Here is a 16,798-nt window from a genome sequence, read left to right on the forward strand (position 1 = left end):
AGATTGGTCGAAGAACTTGGTCTTGCCAATCTACCTATCCAGCACTATCTGTAATCAAGTAAAAACTCCTGCTACTACGACAACAGCATGCTGCAGACCTCCAAAAATCGATTCATCGAACTCCTCCAGCCTGGTTGGAGGCTACGAACAGTCCATAGTGCGATGGCACCCAGGCGAGTAACCCGGCAGAATCCTCGAATGCAGAACACTAGAATTCCCTACAAAGTTGGTGCGAAAGTGTATGTTCGGGACTATAGACATGGGTATGATAGATGGATAGAGGGTGAAGTCGCAAAGAGACAGGGGAAGGTCATGTATGAGGTCAGAGTAAACCAAGAAATCTGGACCAGGCATCATAATCAACTACGGCCAAGAGATGCCAAAGAAAAAGTTGGAATTATTAACCGAGTTCCCCTCGACTTACTGCTAGATACTTTTCGACTTCCGCCGATGCCTACAACGGAGGCAACTGAGTCGTCTAACCAAGCAGAACATTCTTCAGGTTCTTCGTCGTTACCTCGAAGGAGGTCAAAGCGCAAACGAAGAAAACCAAAGAACTTTCAGGTAAACCCACGATTGCGTCGCTATTAATTTTTTCCAAGGGGAGGTGTTAGGATATTCACAAGAATATCCCAAAAATTATCTCGAATGTAAAATGGTATGTTTTCAGACTCTTCACATAATTCGCATGTTATTTCCTATTGGCCATTATTTACAGTGTCCTAACTATGACTTTCATGTGTCGTTTCCCTATTGGTCAATTTTGAGTCGTCCTAATTATAACCTTCACGTGTCCTTCCTTTCCATTGGTTACTGTTAATAGTCATCGTAACTGTATAAATATGCCTTGTCTGTAAACCATTGTTGTTCTGCTGCTGACCCCATAAACAATTCTCATTTAACGGCTGTGTTCTGATTTATTGGAGTTGGGGAACAGTATTGGGGTCGAACTAGGATATCTGAATTTGGTCAATCGGTAGAATTTCGCGTAGTCCTATCGCAATACGCTATATTTCGCATTATAACAGAGGGACCTGAAAAAGAAGTTGGATTAGTGTTGGTCCTAACGACCTGACAGCGTGACCGCAGTGCCCAAGGGACAACTGCTTGAGGCCGGTCACGCACGGCCTTTTTGTGGGGAATTTTTGACGTGTTAGCTCCGTTCTTCAAAGGACCTTACCGCCGGAGACGGAAATCCGTGGGATGAGGCGAGGTGTGCATTTTTAGGGTCGACCTTTTCTAACCCCACCCCTCCTTGTAGGAAGGCAGCATCGCTGTTATGCTGGTTAACTGAAGGAAACACCTTACTGCTGTCACACCTCTGTACAGTCAGCAGTACGATTTAGCCTTCGGACTTTGGGTTTGCTACTTTTAGTCTTACCGCTCTTCAACCGACCTGTCTGGCATGGTAGGACCTTGAGGAACGATTGTTCCAGCTAGTATTGCTCGAATCGGTTCATCAGGATAAGCAAGCCTAACCACCACCTCAAGGTAGTAGCAACGGTCGGGACTACGGAGTATCATACTAAGCCTTAAAGGACTCCTAGTGATACGTGGTTATCAGTGATGTTCTAACTGGTGTTAATCTGTGATGTATACCATCAACAAACTGTTATCATCTAGTCAAGTTTCTCCAACCATTATATAAGCTCATACTTACTAGTTACATGCTTCAAGATATGTTGTAAGGGTTCGAGTATAAATTCCATGATGATAAAAGTTGTCTAACATAATCAACTTCTTCTCTTATATCTTGAATTAATTTAAGTTGAAAATATATTCTAATTGATTGGGTTAAAAGATGCTTGAATGTTTTCCAGAGAGAAAAGGGATCATATTTTATCTGTAGGCAAACAAGAAACTCAACATATCTTAACACAAATAGACAAACATATCAAACAACTAATTCTTCTTCAATTATGATCGTGGATGAGCATTGCCACTGAGGAGTCCCATAATAGGACGAAACGGCCGTCCAGTGCTTCCAGGTTTTCCATGGTGGTCTAGCTTCAATTGACTCATGATTTCAACTGTGAAAATACTAAATTCTCCACAAAACCCCCTCTGAATTATGATATATTAAGAAATACAAAATTTAAGACTAGATAATGAAATGATGGAGAATATTTGTAGCTCAGGTGGATGATTTTGATGGAGTTTTGTTCACTGAGCTGGATGGTTTGGTCGTGGAGCTTTCATTGTCCTCCTGAACGACATGATCAGCACAAACTTCGGATAGAAGTGAAGTGTTTGATTTGGTTGTATCTCCTATTGATTTGATTTAAGGTCAACAAGAACCAATCAACATCGAGGTGTACAGGATAAGCTGTGAACTACATGTGGAGAAATTCAAACACTTCACTTCTACTCAAAGTTTGTGCTGATGATATCGTTCAGAAGGACAATGAAAGCTCCACGACCAAACCATACAGCTCAGAGAACTAAACTCTATCAAGACTAGATAATAATTAACAGATGGTCAACTGACACAACTTATCATTATGAATAGAAATGAACTGCCAACATGTGATCTAAACCGAGTATAAAATGAAAACATTTTATGGTATACATCAGATGCAATTTGGTATAAGATATACCGGAAGGATAAATAGATAGTTTATAATACTTCTGAAGTACTTTTAAATCTTGAGAATAATAAGTCAAGAGTAGATAATAATTACCAGGTAGTCAAATGACACAACTTATCATTATGAATAGAGATGAACTGCCAAAATGTGATCTAAATCGAGTATAATATCAAAACATTTTATGGTATACATTAGATGCTATTTGGCATAAGATATACCGGAAGGATAAATATATAGTTTATAATACTTCTGAAGTACTTTTAAATCTTACGAATAATAGGTCATTACTTACTTACTTACTTACGCCTGTTACCCCTCGTCGAGGAGCATAGGCCGCTCACCAGCATTCTCCATCCAACTCTGTCCTGAACCTTCCTTTCCAGTTCTTTCCAGTTGCTATTCATCCTTTTCATATCTGCTTCTATTTCCCGGCATAGTGTGTTCTTTGGTCTTCCTCTTTTCCGCTTCCCTTCCGGATTCCAAGTTAGGGATTGAGTTGTGATGCACATTGGTGATTTCTTTAATGTATGTACGCCTTTAGCTCTTCTAGAGTTACTGCCGGTCCCAAGCCCGGGTAAAGGAGGAGGGTTGGGCATAGGGTTAGCGACCTCATCCCGTAGAAAAGCCAACTAGCTAAAAAAACGCTAACCAGAAAAAATAATTCAAATCATAATAGGTCATTAGGTTTGTAATAATAATAGTATTAGTTTACAACGATTTTCTGATGATTTCCAATTGTAGTTACCCTATACTTCTATATATAATACAGCGAATGATGAAGGTAAACCTTAGTTACTTTCACTGATGATATGAAAAGCTCATAGTGATAACAACAAACGCTAATGGTAAGTCAAGAACAATTGTTATTCTTTCCTATAGACAATCGAGAAGATAGTCAACATCATACGAAATTCCTATGACAGATTAAACTGCAAAATCGGTCATGGAGGACAACTCACTGACTCATGTGAGGTAAAGACCACTGTTAGGCAAGGTTGCTTATTATCACCCTTTCTCTTTCTCCTGGTGATCGACTGGATCATGAAGACTTCAAAATATGAGGGAAAGCACGGAAAACAATAGACAGCTGGGATGCAGCTGGACGATCTAGGCTTTGCAGATGATCTGGCTCTTCTATCACACACGCAACAACAAATGCAGGAGAAAACGACCAGTGTAGCAGTAACCTCAGCAGCAGTAGGTCTCAATATACACAAAGGGGAAAGCAAGATTCTATGATACAATACAGCATGCACCAATCGAATTACCCTTGACGAAGAAGCTTTTGAGGATGTGAAAACCTTTACATATCTGGGCAGCATCATTGATGAACGTGGTGGATATGATGCAGATGTAAAGACGCTGATCGGCAAAGCAATAGCAGCATATTTACAACTGAAGAGCATCTGGAACTCAAAACAATCTTCAACCAACACCAAGATCAGAATTTTCAATACAAATGTCAAGACAGTTCTACTGTATGGAGTGGAGATGTAGAGAACTACGAAAGTCATCATCTAGAAGACACAAGTGTTTATTAACAGTTGTCTACGCAAGATACTTCGGATTCCTTGACCAAACATTACCAACAACATTCTATGGTGGGAAAGGACAAACCAGATTCCAGCGGAGGAAGAAATCAGGAAGGAGCGCTGGAAGTGGATAGGACACATATTGAGGAAATTACCCAACTGTGTCACAAGGCAAGTCGTCACATGGAATCTTGAAGGCTAAAGGAGAAAAGGAAGACCAAAGAACATATTACTCCGAGAAATGGCGATAGACATGAGGAGAATGATCAAAGTTGGATAGAACTAGAAAGGAAGGCCAAAGACAGAGTGGATTGGAGAATGCTGGTCGACGGCCTATGTTCTGGTGTGTTTGACAGACGTAAGTAAGTGAGTGGTGTGTGCCACTGATGTCGATAGATATAAGTAGTATGTATCATCAATCGAACGTGAAATGCCTGGTGGAAGAAGGTTAAGAAGATCAAAGAAAACAGAATGAGAACGGAAAATGATTGATGTGGAAACGAAAGAACAATAAGTCTCAGACGATGGATTGACATTTTGCAAATGAAATATTTACTGTATAGTTCTCAGAGTTTACTAAATTATCCTGTAATTTTGTTTTTAAATACATCTGTGTTCTTGTTCACTACAGTAGATGCTGATAGGTTAACTATTGATGTAAAGATTATCTGTATGGGTTGAATTTATTACAGTCCCTTATTATCAAATCTCTATTTTATGTACGTTTCTTTATTCTCACAAATGATTAAGATTCTATCCATTAAATTAAAAGTTCTCTATACAAGCATGAGTCAATTGAAGCTAGATCACCATCGAAAACCTGGAAGCACTGGAAGGCTGTTTCATCCTGTTGTGGGACTCCTCAACAGTGCGCATTCACGATCCCGCCGCGTGAGATTCGAACCCAGGACCTACCAGTCTCGCGTCAGAGCACTTAACTGATAGACCACTGAGCTGGCCAGCATCCATTGGTGTTAATGTCTAACTTCAATCAATCCACGAAGTTTGAGCAACCGTTCACCATTTGTCTTCAGTGAGTTGATATCTCACAACAGACGTGGTTGAACTCCACTGGTCACTGCTTCTCATTAGAACTTTAGGTTCTCCTTGGTGATCTAGCTTCAATTGACTCACGCTTTCAACTATGAAAATACTGAAATCTCCACAAAACCCCTTCTAATAACAAACTTTTATGTAATTCAAATTGAGCATATTCATCGTATCATCTAAAAAATGGCAAATAATTCGAATTACAGTCCAATCGTTACTTTTTAGACATGATACGATCCGTTGTAAAAATAAAAATAAAAAGAAGCATGACAAATTGACCAATCACATTGTAGCTTTTTTAACATGGTCACGTGGAAATGAATTTGTCTATCTTGTAAAGCTCATAACATTCTTATCCAATCAGATAACGAATTTCTGATGCCTAAACTACCAATTATATTATTTGACCTTTAAATCGTATGATCAATCTACTTAGATATTAAAACCTTTCCATATATATAAATAGATATTGGCCGTTTGTGGTTACGGGGATTTCTCCAGGATGACAATCACTCCTTTTATACCAAATACTATTCCAGTCATTGATATCCGTATTTTGGATGGTAATGATCAAGAAAATATTTGGAAAATTATAAAATCAATTTTTCCTACTTGGTCAAAAGAGTATACAAAAGTGAAAGTATGTCATTTAATCATAAAGAATGATTTTTGTAATTTTTTTTGTTTTTAGCCATTAGAAGAAGGTTTATCTAATATTGTTATTCGTTTAGATCATGATAATAAAATAGATGAACCTAAAACTATTCTTATGAGAATTCGAACAAAATTAGCAGATTTTATTGTTAACCGGTGGGATGAAATCAAACATATGTATCTACTACATGAACTTGGTGGTGAACAAAAATTATATGCAGTTTTTCAAAATGGTTTAGTTTATTCATTTATTAATGGATCAACTATAAGTGTGGATAAATTTTCAATGTCAAAGTATAGTGAGTAAGTTTATTATTGATAAGTATTATTTAAACAAAGTAGCGTAGGTTCAAATTCATTTAGTATTGTTTGTTTGAATCTTCCCATCGATGTGTTAGGACTGCAACTGGTCAGTCTCCTATTGGCATATGTGCATACTATGCGTATTGCCTCGATATAGCCTTAATTTACAGGCATGGTAAGCAGAGATGGATAGTGGCTAGCAGTGGAATCCAGTTTGACGCGCGTTTCGTCCTATTTGGGACTCGTCAGCTGGATGTACCTGCATCTCAGAGTTGATCTTCACTCTGGGACTCGAACCCAGTACCTTCGCTTCAAACGCCATCGCGTTATCCACTCAGCTACTGAATCCTGATAGCCACTTGCTTGTGCGATGTGGTGAAGTTTAAATTCACTTAGTATTGTTTGTTTGAATCTTCTCATTGATGTTTAGGACTGCAACTGGTCAGTCTCTAGCGCAGGTTCATTACTTAATTCGAGTCAGTGTTTCTTTTTACTATTATATAATAAAGGTATCCAAATATGAAAGTGTACACTTTATCTGTTGTTTAACAAGCTAACAGAGCCGTTAATCTTCCGAGTTACTCGAAAATCTCAGTAAAACTGTAGTATAAGGTGTTATAACTTGTTGTCGAATGGATGCCTTGTTAATGTATCACGTGATAAGACCGCCAATCAGAGAGCAGCGAATAATTGATTGGAACAGTGACACATGAAACCTGTACGAGCAGTCTAGAGTACGTATCGGTCCTACTTTGTGTCTAGCCCAGCCAATTAAGTCCAGAACATCCATAACAGCCTCTACGGTATGAATCCTTGTATTTTAAACATACTGAGTTTATATACCAAACAGATTGACCACATCGTACCAATAAAATAGAAAATAACATTTGTACAAGAGTTAGGCAACTGTGGCTGTGAATGTGCGAGGCAGTAATCGATAGACTGGGGATAACTCAAGAATGGTAAATCGTATAATAATAGTTCAAGGGTCAAAACAAAGCTTATAATAAGAGGAACATTAATATGAATAGTTTAGTTATTTTGCAATTATACGATAAAAAATCTATGCATAATATTGGTCCATAAATGGATCCCAAAGTTCCCCTTCACTTTTGTTACCGGGACATAACATAAGGACAAGATGGGACGATTTTAAAATTAACCATATGATGTCAGAACTTGTGTTAGGAATTATGATTAGAAATTATAAGTCAGGACTTAAGAAATTAGGATTAGGTTTATATCACGAACGGTTGGCAGTCATATAGATGAATGAATTCCTCAAAAACGTCGAACAGGCGCTTTCTTAAATATAACTGGTTCATCAACCTACTTTAGTTACACAAAAACTACAAGAACTAATCTCTTTCTATCGCTATCCTTTACGCTACCGTATTTTTCTTGATTTATGTTCTTAAAATATACAAATATTATAGATTAGATTCATTATCTTGTAACTAAGGAATATCTTTAATGCGAACAGAAAAAACACATACCCCTAAAACTAATAACACTTACTCGTTAGTATAAAATAGTTCCATCATACAATCTCTATCATAGATAAATACCAAGTTATTGATGACTCATATTGTCTAGAAACTGAATATTCCTAATATATAAAATCCGTTTATAAATTCTTTTCTAAAATATGGTATTGATTTCTCTAAACTATGACTAGATCTTTTTAGCTTAGTTTTGCATGAATTTAACCCCCCAAATGCCCTGGTACGGCCGAGAATGGAGAGAGTCCTCTCTCCCTCTCGAAATGCTCTCACATGGCCACACGAATATATAGCCTCTGCCAGGGAAGTCGTACTCACTGCCCTCTCGCACCACGAGTGTTGTTTACGAAATTGAGAGGACGAAAAGCGAATGTCCGGCGCTTTAACCGGGTTGGTGGACACAGAGGGTCCACCTAGGGGAGTTGAAAAACCCTGATTCCAAACCATAGGCTCCAGTATCCTGAGTGAACAAATGGCATATGAATCAATTGTTGGTCACCGGCTACCATGTGACTGCATCTCCTTACGATACTCCACCGCCTTATGGATCAGACCTTTAGGTCAAAGGCTCCGGATGTGGTCCCTTAAGAAAACTACCTGTTTCGGTCTGGGCACCCGGGCAGTATTCAAGCCCTCACACAAATCGAATGAGATTTGTGTGGCGCATATATATCTGGTGCCCGTTGTACTAATATTTATGTGTTTAAATAAAATAATGTCCAGAAAGATGATGAAAGTTGCTCCATTAAACCATCTAGCTTAGAGAGAACTCAACAACGAAAGTTTAACTACAGCTCTGATATTTTACACTAAAATAAATAAGATGGCTTCCGTATACACTTAGGAAAATCCCTATAGTTTATGACCCTTTTGAAGATCTATTTTATAAATGTAAATCGTTGTTTTCTTATGTCTCATCATGGTGATTGGTTCAGGCATGATAATCTTTGTACCCAATAATCGTCAGTCTATACATTCATTTTAGCTCTTCATATTTATTCCATTTTCTGAATCGTTTTCTCTGTTTAATTCTTTTTACTTATGAACACGACTTTTATATATTAACACCACTAAATTAACTACTTCTGTGAATCCGGTGTTCATCTTGTCGTGCTAACGAGGTATGGCAACTTGGACTGATGCATATGTGTGCCTGGTCCTACGTTGTAGTTGACTGACTGACTGAACACGACTTTTGATTTGACTCTTATTGTCTTCATATTGTTAATTTCGTCTGGTTGCGATGTGATTATTTAGATCAATAGGGATTTCTTCCAGATTTTATGTTGGCTTCACCAACTTGATATCGATTCCCAGTGTGAAGTCATATATCATTGAAATGATTTTGTGCATAACCTGTTTTGTGAACATCATATGGGAATTGTCATCTGATTTAGAGCTTATCGTCTGGATAAAGAAATTATACACATCCAGGTTTTCCCTGGTGGTCTGGCTTCAATTGACTCACGCTTTCAACTATGAAAATCGTCTAAATTTAATGTAGAAATAATTAAGATAAAAAGATTAAAGATAACAATGATGGGAAGAAAACAGCTGTGGCTCCAATATGAACGACTGATTGATCGGTGTTGTTAATGGACTAAATTAATGATCCATTTCGTAATAATCAAGTTATTACTATTAGCCTATCTGTCACACTAATTGTATTCTACACTCCAGCAAGAAAACTTCTGGAGTAAATAACTGTAGTGATAATATTAGTCAGTGGGAGTACTAAACAACGTCATTAGGACCAGTGAAGCCTACTTTGTTGCAGGCATCCACGACTACCTTTCTTTAATATTTTAGTGTTATTATTTAGGCTGTATGCATCATCTGCAGCTTGATTTTCTAGTTACCTAAGATGATAAAGCTTAAAATTGATTATAACAGAACATATATATTCATTCGTTTTCCTTTTTTATATGTTGAACAGCATTACTCCAAATCACTAATTTGTTCCCTCATTTTCATGCATATTCTTATCCGTTAGTATTTCTAAATATTCTCATGTTTATTGATTTTCTATCTTAGTAATTGTCGTTAAGTTGGGTTAGGGGGGAGAGGGGAAGAAGGGCAACTTTTAACTCGATTTTTTTTGTGCGCATGGTTGATATGGTCTGTCTATCTTTTAAGTAGTTTTAATTTCTTCCTACCCAATTAAAGGTACCCAGTAGAATTAATCCATTTGTTGTTGTATGCAGTATATCTATTCACTCAATCAGTCTCTCTAGTGAATCACCTCGTAGAACATTAAAAGAAGCATAAGATTTATCGATTTTTTTAGAAATCAAACTTGGTAATCAAGGTTAAACTAGAATTCACTAATTTATACTTTTTTTTAACATATCCTTATGAGAAGGGGGTTTTGTGAAGATTTTAGTAATTTTATGAAGTTGAAATCATGAGTCAATTGAATTTAGAGCACCATGGAAAACCTGGAAGCACTGGACGTCCGTTTCGTCCTATTGTGGGACTCCTCAGTGGCAGCGCGCATCCACGGTCCCGCCACGTGAGATTCGAACCCAGGACATACCAATCTCGCGCCAGAGCACTTAACCGATAGACCACTGAGCTGGTTGGCATCTAACGGTGTTAATGTCTAACTTCAATCAATCCATGAAGTTGGGCAACCATTCACCAATGTCTTCAGTGAGTTGATATCTCCCAACAGACCTGATTGAACTTCACTGGTTACTGCTTCTCACTAGAACTCCAAGAAAAATACCTCATGGAGCCAGTCACTAGTGAGCATATGATAATTATCAAAAGGGGGTTTTGTGGAGATTTTAGTAATTTTATATAGTTGAAATCATGAGTCAATTGAATTTAGAGCACCATGGAAAACCTGGAAGCACTGGACATCCGTTTCGTCCTATTGTGGGACTCCTCAGCGGTGCGCATTCACGATTCTTATGAGTTTTATAGTTGAATTTATGAGTCCATTGAAGCTGGATCACCATGGGAAACCTGGAAGCACTGTACGGCCATTTCGTCCTAGTGCGAGACTCCTTCTTATGAATCATTTATTCAGGTTTTAAGTTTAGAATACCGGATTTAAAAAGTAAGTACGAAATCCAAAACCGCAATTTTGAGCTGCTAATGTCCACATTTTTGGGAAATAATGGATTTCCCATTATAAAAGGGTTTCTGAAATTAGTTGACTGAAAAGATGATATCAGTCAATCATTTATGATGAAATTAGAGTTAAATACTAGTGTATACTAGCCCACGTATGTATATCACATCTCGATAATCATCAACTAAGCGTACTAGGAATTGATTGTTGGACCTATTTGTTGGACATGTCAGTTGATCATACTCTAACAAAACTCTCTTATAATAGTTGATAAATTATAATAATAACCTACGATTAGGTTAACTCTATAAGAAAGTACATAAATACGTGAAACATTATAAACTATATCAATATAGATTCGATTGGTATTGTTTGGTTAAATCTTCCCATTGAGGTTTAGGACTGCAATTGATCAGTCTCTTACTGACCATATGTGCATACTGTGCGTATTGCCTCGACACAGCTTTAATTCACAAGCATTATAAGCAAAGATAGATAGTGGCTAGCAGTGGAATCCAGGTCGCTCATCCCATCCTATTTGCATTCCTAATTTGGGGACTCGTCAGCTGGATTGTACCCCCATCTCAGAGTAGCCGTTCACTTTAGCACTCGAGCCCAGTTCCGTTCGTTTCAAACGCCATCGCGTTACCCTTTCAGTTACTGAATCCTGATAACCAGAGTGAACATCAACTCTGAGATGCAGATACATCCCGATGACGAGTCCCAAATAGAACGAAACGCGCATCCTCGATTCCACTACTAGCCACTATCCATCTTTGCTTATATCAATATAGATTAACGTATACCGTGTCAAGTACACTAAATAATATAGTACAGTAGTGAACATTATCTTAACCATACTTAATGAATTCCAAATTAAAAGTGTATTATTCATATAATAGTAGAGTTAGTCTTATCATTGAAATCTTTCTAAGTAATCGAAATCAATTCAGCAAATCTTGTAATAAATCCAATAGTTTAATAGAATTGCATGTAAATATTGTGTGTGTGTATGTGTAGGTGGAGGTATAGGTGTATACATTTCCAGAAATCTTTAGTCGAAATCTCTATGCTTGTTACTACTCGTCAATAACGTTAGGTTTTATAGTTGATCAATATAAGAGAAGAAATATGTCCATATTGTCTTAAAGAACACTTCAATGAATACTTGCTTATTGATTGTGTACTATGCTTTCAAGTCAAAAAAGAATATACAATCGGTTGATTATGATATCAATAAAATATGGTATGAACTACTTAAAAGTCAATAGTTCAAATCACGTCTTGACTTTTTTTAATATTGACCTTAAATTGACCTATGTACACCTAGATGGTATATTTTCTGCTTCAATATAAATTGCTTGACCAGCTCTGTTTATGTGATATACCCTTGATACTATACTCAATCTTAATATATTTCTCTCACATTTATAATTTGCTATGGTAACGTCTCTGACTGTGAAGCTGAGTGACACGTGATCGAATCCGTCAGGGAGCACCAGTTCCCTCAAGATTACAGGTATACCTTGCTGAAGAGTACCAAGTAGCACGAAACCCGGGTTCAGGGTTTCCTGTTGACCACTTCCAACCACCATCTTATAATTTGCTGTCCACATTTTTTGTGAAACGATCCGAACAGTAACAGAATTGATGTACTTAAATTCGTGATATGAAAAGCTACCGCTTCTGTTGTGTATGATTGCGTTGTTTTGATTCTTTGTCTGTTGATCAACGTTTATTAATTTTTTTAAGCAAACATATACTTGGCCCCCAAATGCCCTGGTACGGCCGAGAGTGAGGAGAGTCCGCTCAACCTCTCCAAATGCTCTCACATGGCCACGCGTATATAGCTTCTACCAGGGAAGTCGTACTCACTGCCTTCTCGCACCACGAGTGTTGTTTACGAAATTGAGAGGACGAAAAGCCAATGTCCGGTGCTCTAACCGGGTTGGTGGACACTGTGAGTCCACCTAGGGAAGTTGGAAAACCCTGGTTCCAAACCAGTGGTGCACACGGACTCCAGTATCCTAAGGGAACCAATGGCGTATGAACTTATTGTTGGTCACCGGCTACCATGTGACTGCATCTCCTCACGATGCTCCACTGCCTTGTTGATCAGACCTTTAGGTCAAAGGCTCCGAGTGTGGCCCTCTAAGAAAACCACCTGCTTCAGTTTGGTCACCTGGGCAGTATCACAGCCCTTACACAAATCAAATAAGATTTGTGCGGCGCATATTTATCTGGTGCTTCTTTGTACCAATATTTATGTGTTTAAATAAATAAATGTTTCTGTATACACCAAACGAATTTCCTAATAGGAAACATCACAGTTGAAGTTTGCTACTGTTATATCTAAGGCTTGAGTTTTAGTTCTACCGCACACCACTTGAGCACCAGAACACTTGAACCATCCAAGTCAGAAAACGAGCGGTAAGGAATCGTATTCCAATCTGTGTCAAATATGGTACAAAACATTCGAAAGTTTATAGTTTTTAGTAAAAACGAAATTATCATTCAATCCACCTGCAGTGGTTTTCCTCATTTGTCCTATGGAGAGGCTACATGTCGAGATTCTGGAATTTTCTTCCAGACGATGATTGAATAGAATGTCTTCGGCTCTTTAAGAGCTTCTTAGAGCTTCCTTGAATTCACCGGGGACCGTCCACACAGTTACTTTCATAAATAAAATATCACCTAATACACGTTGAATAGACTTTGCGGAAAACCTTTTGGTTAATTTTTCAAGAATTACAGATTAAAAAACGTAAATAAATGAATGAAGAATAGTCCATTCAATAAATTCTCATCTAATTCAAATAACTCATAGTGTCATTGAATAAGAAAAAGAGAGAATTCAGCGAAGAAAATTTTCTTTTCGACGAAATTATTTACTTAAGCTGTACATTCGTATAATATAGTTATATGGAAAATGTATGTCTACAGGAGGCTAGCAAAGATTGCATTATAAATTGATTCTCATAATTGAAATCATGAGTCAATTGAAGCTAGACCACCAAGGAAAACCTGGAAGCATTGGACGGCTGTTTCGTCCTATTGTGGGACTCTTCATCAATGCACATTCACGATTACGTTACCAAGGACCTACCAGTCTTGCGTCAGAGCACTTAACTGATAGACCACTGAGCTAGCCGGCATCCATTGGTGTTAATGTCTAACTTCAACCAATCCTTGATGTTTGAGCAACCGTTCACCAATTGTGTTCAGTGAGTTGATATCTCTACAACAGAAGAGTCCCAGAATAGGACGAAACAGCCGTCCAGTGCTCCCAGGTTTTCCATGGTGGTCTAGCTTCAATTGACCCATGATTTCAACTATGAAAATACTGAAATCTCCACAAAACCCCTTCTGATAAATTGATTCGACAATATATAACAAATGAGGTTATGTACTAATCAAGGGGTAAGGAAGACAATAATTTATGGGTCAGATAATAGTCCAATTGACAGATATGAAGAAAAGCGACAAACTGATTAGAGTTAAGAATACAAAACAAAAAGTCGATAATAATCAAATAAAAGTGCAGAAAAAAAAACATCAACAAGCAGAAACATACCCAGTCAAGGGAATTAGGGCCAAGGCTTGAGTTCGTGGATTACCAATGCCTTAGCGGTGCATAAAATACTGATTCGACCCCCCTTCGATCCGGTTCTTTTGACTCTGTAGATTACTTTAAAAGAAGAGTCTTTTGGAGCGATGTGTCCACAGTTTAATAAATTCTCCTGTATGGAACTAGTAATTATTTTTACATTCTCCTTTTGAGAGCCAAACCGGATTCTCATATGGTTCTATACAGTTTTATATTTAAACTAATGATTCAAGAGACTGGCAAAGTTTAAGGCAAATACATTGTTTAAACTTATAGTAGCGTACGGGGATTGAGTTTGTTAATGTTTTAATGACTATTATGCGGTTTTAGTAACTTGAATCTCGTTTATACGTTAAGTGAAATTGTGTAGTTAACCCCGGCTGCGGTTAGGGTAGTGGATGCACACTACTGAGGAGTCCCACACTAGGAAGAAACAGCCGTCCAGTGCTTCCAGGTTTTTCATGGTGGTCTAGTTTTAATAGACTCATAAATTCTATTATTAAATAATATAATTATCAATAAAGGTTTAAGATACTTTAGTCAAGGAAGTTTTGAAACGTATGAGTGTATAACAGCTGCTAATTAATGAAGACAATCGAAGATGGTCGCTCAATGTTGTGGATTAGTTGAGTCTAAACATTGACGCCGTTGGATACCAACTCAGTGGCTTAGAGGTCGCGTGTTTGCACGCGACATCGAAATTACTTTGTTCGAGTCCCATATGCGGGATCATTGATGAGTGAGCAACACTGAAGAATTCCACACTAGGACAAAACGACCGTCCAGTGCTTCCAGGCTTTCGATGATAGTCTAACTTAGATCTGTTCATGATTGCGATGTAATTAATGAAAGCTTTAAAGCTTTTTTTACTTCGCCTTTACTTGGTTTTGTTATCATTGGACGTATTCGACAGACTTTGGGAGGTCCAAAATATTCCTCGGAAACGCATCCATAAGGGTCCAGAAAAAGCTGAAAAAACATCATATCCATTCAGCGCTGAACTGAAGCTTTTCAAAAACATCCGATCAGATATTTAGCCATGCTTCAACTATATTTAGCATGATTCCAGTAGCCCAAGGCCCTCGTTTCATACGCAATTCACGCTTTTTCTTTTGTGTTCAAGTTACCATGTAGATTTAAACTTGGGTTACTAGAAGCGGGCATGGAAATAAAATCGAGCGATCAGCTATAAGACTTATCATACACTTTGGTTTTAATGCATTGGTTTTATTTTATCATAAAATGTTCTAATATTAATTTATCTATACAACTTTTATCAGAAGGGGTTTTTTGTGGAGATTTAGTATTTTTCATAATTGAAAGCGTGAGTCAATTGAAGCTAGACCACCAAAGAAAACCTGGAAGCACTGGACGGCCGTTTCGTCCCAGTATAGGACTCCTCAGCAATGCGCCTCGCGAGATTCGAACCCAGGGCCTAGCAGTCTCGCGCCAGAGCACTTAACCCATAGACCACTGGGCCGGCATCCGATGGTGTTTATGTCTAGCTCCAACCAATCTAGGAAGTTAAGCAACCGTTCACCAATTTCCGCTTCTTGGTTTCTTAACTTTACTTATTTCTTTCCCTTTATTAAATCAAGATTAATAATTGAACAAGTGGCTAGATTGCATAGTTTACCAACTCGTGAAACTATGCTACGTTTATTCCCTAGTGAAGTCAACGATTCATCAAAACTTTATACAAAACCTGTACTATTTCCAACAATACGAAAATGGATTGAAAAATTACCAACTGGTTATAATAACGACAAACTAAAATTTGAAAGGTATGACATTTTTATCATTTCAAATGTCTTTCTGTTGTTATTATTATTATTATGGATTAAGTTTTATATGAATTTTACAGGGGGGATTGCGGAGATTGTAGAACACCAATGAAAATCTGAAAGCACTAGACAGCTTTTATGTCCTGGTATGGGATTCCTTAGCAGTGTTTGTTCTCGATCCACATCTAGGAATCGGACCGAGCACCTTCGATCCTGGGAGCGAACTCTTAACCTCTAGACCTCTGAGTCGTCTTCCGTCAGTGTTAGTGTCTAGCTTCAATCAATCAGTTTAATTTTGCAATCTTTATCGATTGCCTGTGGTGGACAACTTCATTGGTCATGGATTTTCACTAGAACCCCAGGAGTTACACCTTGAAGCTATTCACTAGCGAGCATATGAATTGATCGAAGTTAGTTATTAACATCATTGGATGACCGGCCGGTAGATATTATAAACGATATACTTTATTGTAGTGAGTCAATCAGGGACATTCTCAAAGTCTAAAACTACATGCTCTTGTCTGAATCAGAAGGAAAATCGTATACACTGTTATATCTACAATTTCTGTACATTTTGATTTGACTTGGGAATTAAGCATTCCTATTTATGTCATTCCTTTCACTTCCATAGTGAGTTCAGTGTATCATGGAAACTGTACATGAGAAATGAATAAAATCGTAATACATAACAATTACGTA

At 37.7% G+C, this 16,798-nt stretch overlaps 1 protein-coding gene and 1 non-coding gene across 2 annotated transcripts in view; one reads left to right on the forward strand and one right to left on the reverse strand.

Annotated features, from left to right (window-relative positions):
- Positions 1-5,672: 5,672 nt before the first annotated feature.
- Positions 5,673-16,798, forward strand: part of Smp_015050 (choline kinase) — a gene marked incomplete at its 5' end in the record, with an annotated part of 28,234 nt that continues 17,108 nt past the window's right edge. The window contains 3 exons of the mRNA XM_018799824.1: positions 5,673-5,810; positions 5,862-6,127; positions 15,914-16,099. Coding sequence (XP_018651574.1) covers positions 5,673-5,810; positions 5,862-6,127; positions 15,914-16,099 — 590 coding nt within the window. The remainder of the gene's footprint in view (positions 5,811-5,861; positions 6,128-15,913; positions 16,100-16,798) is intronic.
- On the reverse strand, positions 6,406-6,473 carry Smp_tRNA_00405_Gln_TTG.1.1. Its single transcript has one exon. It is a non-coding gene (tRNA).

Source organism: Schistosoma mansoni, chromosome 3 (assembly GCF_000237925.1).
Source record: "Schistosoma mansoni strain Puerto Rico chromosome 3, complete genome".
Lineage (NCBI taxonomy): Eukaryota > Metazoa > Platyhelminthes > Trematoda > Strigeidida > Schistosomatidae > Schistosoma > Schistosoma mansoni.